The sequence below is a fragment of the Juglans microcarpa x Juglans regia genome, chromosome 1D (genome assembly GCF_004785595.1).
Source record: "Juglans microcarpa x Juglans regia isolate MS1-56 chromosome 1D, Jm3101_v1.0, whole genome shotgun sequence".
Classification (NCBI taxonomy): Eukaryota; Viridiplantae; Streptophyta; class Magnoliopsida; order Fagales; family Juglandaceae; genus Juglans; species Juglans microcarpa x Juglans regia.
In genome coordinates, this window is record NC_054594.1 from 46,635,091 (window position 1) to 46,640,735 (window position 5,645).

The window sequence follows — 5,645 nt, forward strand, 5'->3', positions numbered from 1 at the left end:
GTACATCTTCCCATATCGTAATTGATGTGCCATTCCCAACCCTCCATTGACATCCTTGAAATAACAAAGACTTGGCTTTCCAAATTCATCTCCATGTATATGATGGATTTGTACCCAAAGATGAGTAAAAAAAAAAACACTCATTTGGAAAGTATCTGGCTTTGTAAATCTGATGCAGTAAGGTGTCTTCATGTTGTAAAATCTTCCACCCTTATTTTGCCAAAAGAGCATCATTAAAAGTTCTCAAATCCCTAAAGCCCATTCTTACTTTAGATTTTGATTCACACATATGTTCATTTCTCAGTATCTTTCTGATCCCACTAGAATCTAGCCATCATACTTTCTAACTCAGCACATAGACATTTAGGTAATTTGAAACAACTCATTGGATAAGTTAGAATTGCTAATACCACTGCCTTGATAAGAATTTCTTTACCCCCTTAGACAAAAGCTTTTCTTTTTGAACCAGAGTGAAACTTATTATTAAAAAAATTAAATTTTGATATAAGATTAGTTTTTTTAAAATAAGTATGCGACACTTATGGACTTTATAACTGTAAATTTTTATTTTTATTTTTATTTTATTTTTCTATCTTCCACGTCTTCTTTGCAGAGTCCTTTATAGCGGAAAGATTGGGCCATTGGATTTTACGCATATAAAAGCTCTGTTATAGTGATAATAGCGTCTAATCGGCCCAAGGGACTACTCAAAATTAGTTTGTTTGTTATTTAATGAGTGGATCGATTGGTTACGGCGGAAATCGTGAAGACACTTAAATTTAATTTGTTACTTAATAAGTGGATCGATTAGTTATGGTAGAAGATACAACTTGTAAAAAAACCTTGATCATGTATTCTCGTGCATTTATTAGAGATCTCGATTCTTCACTTTACTATCCTTGCTTTCATTTAGAAAAATATGAAAGCAATGAAATAATTAAAGATGAAAAAAACCCAAACAATGAGCACAAATAAGGAATTAGGGGTGTAAATTGGTCTAGTCCGGGGATGATGGACCCATCATTTTTCCGGACCGGACCAATCACCTTTAATGGACCGGACCATTAGCTATTGGTCCATTCGGTCCGGTAGTTATTTTGTTATTTTATTTATTTTTGTTTTACATGCATGGATAATAAGAGTAATGCTACTCATTATCATTTTTATCATTATCCTCTTATCAGTGATATTAAATTATTGGAGATTGTTTATTATGTTTTACTCGTGAGCTTATTATTTAATATCAAATCAAGGGAGGTTGAGATGGCGATGATAAATAGATTTATCTCTAAAAATATTGTTGATGCCAAACGGGCCTTAGATTTTTTTTTTCTTTCTTCTTCTTCCTTTTTTTTTTCCCGGCAAAAGTAAGGGAATTCTATTCAAATCGGGATCTCATTTCTATATTAAGGGGTCGGTGCCGTATGGAGCATTAGTTTTTTTAAAAAGAAAGGGAAAAAAAAAACCAGGCAAAGATAGAGATAGAGACTGGACAATGCATTAAAGAAGCTCAAAACAGAAACATGGAAAAGATTTACATCTAATGTGATTCCAAGCAAGTGGTGCAAGCAACTACCAATACAAAGCAATTATCCGACTGAAAGATGCGTTCCATCATCAGAGACATCAAGGATATACTCAACAGTTTTGATGAATGACAAAAGATGAAAGTACATCGATCAAAAAAATTGATATGTATAATATTGCGTAATGGGCTGCTTCCAATCATCTATTTGGAAGCATATCCCCTATTAGTATTCTTCAATGTCTGTTAAATTTTCATAATGGGAGGAACCCTCCTTATCATCTACTTAATTTCCTTATGTAACTTTCTATAAGACTCGGTATGTATGTTCATATTTGAATGAATCGGAGAGAGAGAGAGAGAGAGAGGGCCACTTGAGTGCTTTTATTTTTATTTTTCTTAATGGGCTAAAAGTTTGTGACTTCAGTCCAATATATTACCGTTAATAACTTCATACCATCTTTCTTCGCTAGCTACCAAAGCCCACTTCGTCGCCTTAGAGTTAGGAACTTAGGTGATTTGCTGCCTTGGTGGATTTTTCTTTTTCCCTAGAAAGGCCATTCGTAATTTCGTTCGACTGGGCACTAGTTTCCCATGACAAAAACCACAGAAATTCTCTATTCGGGACGTTAAAAAAAAAAACAAATCATATATAAATGTGTTAAAAATATAATATAAATAATTAAATTTATCTTTTTTTATTAGTTTAAAAATTTGGACAAATGATTATTTTATATAGTATTAAAGTTGAGATTTTGAGTTCGAATCCTAACTTTATATTCTATTTCATTTAATTAAACATTTTATATGTTAAACTCATTCATTGAAAATGAGTCTAATCTACGCGTGAGGAAGAATGTTGAAAATATAATATCAATAATTAAATATACATCCTCTCACGAGTTTAACCTCTGTGACAAGTAAAGATCATACTTAATTTACATGGCAAGGACCAATTAGTTGTACTGAAAATAGCAAACATAATGAACCTTTAACCATCAGACGACTGAAAAGATGAAACAGCAGGCATAACTTTGCATGATTCGTGTCAGTTTATATTTTTTTACAAAACACTGGAGGTAGTTTTCACTCTATTTCGAAGAAAACAAGATGATGAAAATTGACAAGATTGACATGAACAGGATGCCAGATGTATGGAAGGCAGAAGAAATTGAAGAACCATCTGTTAAGACCGTGTAAATATAAGTTAGTAATTTATGTCTTAACTAAAATCTTAATAAGGTCGATTAATTCACCTGGTATTGAATTTACTTCGGAAGAGTTGGCTGCTTGAGTATTGTGGGTATTTAATTCTTGTATGCTCTGTGAAACTGAAGCTGATTTTCCCAGATAAGACCTTGTGACCATCTTGACCGCATCTAATCCTTGAGTGCTACAAAAAGGAAAAAAAAAATGATGAACTTAGCTTGCTTAGTTTGCAATATAAGTTTTCACACGACGCAGATTGATATGGGAATCTGGGAAAAAAATAAAACTCATGCCAGACAGCCTAATTTTATACCTCGGGCTAATTTGATGGCTGGCACTAGCTTTTCCTTCATTGGTAACGTTCGTTAATGCTTCCAGGACGAACAATTTCTTTTTGGTTGCGATGGAGTTACCTGCCATAATCATGTTTGCAGGAACACTTCCATATCTAATTGTGACAAACAAAACTATTTCAAAATTATCATCGAGCATAGAAAAAAGACCACAGATGTATACCAAGGCAAAGCAAAGTTGTAAGGATCTGTCTTTGGGGTATGCTTTCAGGTTTAAAGTTCGAATTTTTAGATTCCTATAAGCGAAGGGAGATAGACATAATATGTAGACCTCGTAATTTTTCGAAGTCTCTTTTCATCATAAAATAAAATAAAAAACCCGTTTATGAGGCCAAGGACAGGCTGTTCCTAATGTTGCTACGGACACTAAACCCTTAGGTGACTTAAACCATGAGAAATTGAGAATCACTGTAAAAAGATTAATAATAACATAGTATCAAGCTGAAAAAACTTACGAACAAGCTCCGGGATAACCGTTGATTTCTCTGCAGCCTCCTTGAGGACAGAGATACCTTGCATTGAAGGAAACAAAAGTAGCTTTAATGAGGGAATTAAAAGAAATTATCTTCAAAAAGTAAGCCAATGTTACCCACATGAAGTCTCTAATTGACTTGTTTGACCATGACTGGTTATGAGGTCCCTCCATAGAATAGAGCAAAGCAGTATCCGCTTTGAGAAATGCAATGTCTCCCATTTCCTCCACAAGGCACCTAAATGCTCCCGAGTCACCAAAATACAAACTCTTGGAAGGGCAAAAGCCATTTTCATCACCACATCCATTACAAACACCGGACACCTCAAGCTCAGAAGGAGCACAAACCTCGGAGAAAAAACTCTCCGCAATCTCCCTGTCGTTCAGTTTTTCATAAGCAAGCAATGTTTTGATATGAGTAATGGGGTAGTTCCAACCGGCTGCTGTGGAGTAACCTCCATGGCAAGACTTCTTGCCCTTGAAATCCAATAAGCTGATTCTCTCGTTGTTCTTGCAGGCTTGTCCGCTAACAACTGCAACCGCAAGGTAGCTTTTGGCTTGATCACAGTAAACTTCATTTGCAATGGCTTTCATGGAGTAGTTAAGGAATGCAATATAAGCCAATCCTGCTTCTAAGTTTATCAAATCTGCTTCTCCTCTCTTTATCGATTCCAGACAACCTTGAGTTGTGTCCCTTTTGACACTAAACAGAATAAATAAACAAATATATAAAATTAAGGAAATAAACAATAAATACGCCAATAAAAGCGAGAAGTGAATAAATAATGAATTGCTAATAAAAGGTAGAAATGCACCACATTTGATAATTATAAAATTAAAAAATAAAATAAACAAATTCTGAAGTGACGCAGTATTAGGATAGTATTTTAAAATTATAAAATGTAGTGTACCTCCTAATTTATACCATTCAGTTTTTCTCCACGACGCTCTTAAAAAAATTAAAAATATATATATTTAAAATAAAATAATGAACAAAAGAATAAAAAAATGAAGATTAAAAATTTTAAAATTTTAAATTTTTTAAATTTATATTTTTAGTTTTTTTAATAAATCACGTGACCGTGCATATAAAGATAAATTGAGTAGTATAAATTAGGAGGTTCACTTTTAAATATAAACTTACCATTTCCACGTATAACCTTCAGATTGCTTGAAAAGGCTCACGAAGTACTCGCAATCATCGAACTCGTCCCTCACAGTACACCACCTCACCGTATCTGATCCCGTATCTTCCGTCGGGGCACGACTCGGTGCAATCTCGCCGGAATGCTCACCTCTACTATCATCTCCTCCATGCTCCGGTGCTGGAGTCAGAGATCTATACAATGCGGGAGACGGAGGCAAGAATTCGTCAGAATCAGGTGATGGAGATCCTGTCAACGAGGGTGACAAAGATGGTGGCCAGAAAGCCACGTCGCTGGAATCAGGCACCGGCGATGGCTCCAAACCTGAAACGAAATGAAATTTTGAGAATTTCGAATCTGAAGTTCTTTAATTATATGGATATGCATATCAATGATCAGACTAGTGCACGTACCTTGAATCCGGAATAGTTTGAAGGAGGAGAAGAAGAAGAAGAAGAAGAAGAGTGTAAAAAGAAGAAAAGTTGAGATCTGCATCTGAGAAGGTGGTGTACTGTGATGTCAGTATGGTGAGGAAGAATGGAGAAGTGGGATGAGACGTAGAGGATCGAGTAAACACCGTGAACCATTGTTGGGTTCATTGTATGTCAAAACGGCTAGCGTTAACGCGAAGGAACAACTTTAGGCCAGTGTAATTAATGTAAAGCGACGTTTAAAAACAGAGAGAGAAGAAAAATTGGTGATTTTTTTTACTTTATCTATTTTTCTGTAACTTCATGTTTAGAGAGCTATAATTTCTCTCTCGTTGAAATGACTGATTTCTGCAAAATCAATTAATAATTAATAAAAATAAAATACACACAAATGATATATATATATATATATATATATTTATATAATTTTCATTAGAATTTGGATCAATAGGAACTTTCCATTCCGAATGATTCTAGAGGCCGGGCAATGCAATGCACTTTTTCTTTTGG

At 34.6% G+C, this 5,645-nt stretch overlaps 1 protein-coding gene across 2 annotated transcripts; it reads right to left on the reverse strand.

The window, feature by feature from the left end:
* Positions 1–2,532: 2,532 nt before the first annotated feature.
* Positions 2,533–5,327, reverse strand: LOC121264313 (inhibitor of carbonic anhydrase-like). 2 transcript variants are annotated; one of them, XM_041167451.1, is made up of 7 exons: positions 5,118–5,327; positions 4,704–5,028; positions 3,681–4,253; positions 3,543–3,599; positions 3,048–3,182; positions 2,782–2,918; positions 2,533–2,708 (listed from the first exon to the last, which is right to left on the reverse strand). In XM_041167451.1, the coding sequence occupies exons 1-7, from the start codon at positions 5,197–5,199 to the stop codon at positions 2,617–2,619; spliced, it is 1,401 nt and encodes a 466-aa protein (XP_041023385.1). In that variant the 5' UTR covers positions 5,200–5,327; the 3' UTR covers positions 2,533–2,616. The 2 variants fall into 2 exon arrangements, with proteins under 2 accessions (XP_041023385.1, XP_041023376.1); XM_041167442.1 differs by having other exon boundaries at positions 3,681–4,262; positions 5,118–5,325.
* Positions 5,328–5,645: the final 318 nt, after the last annotated feature.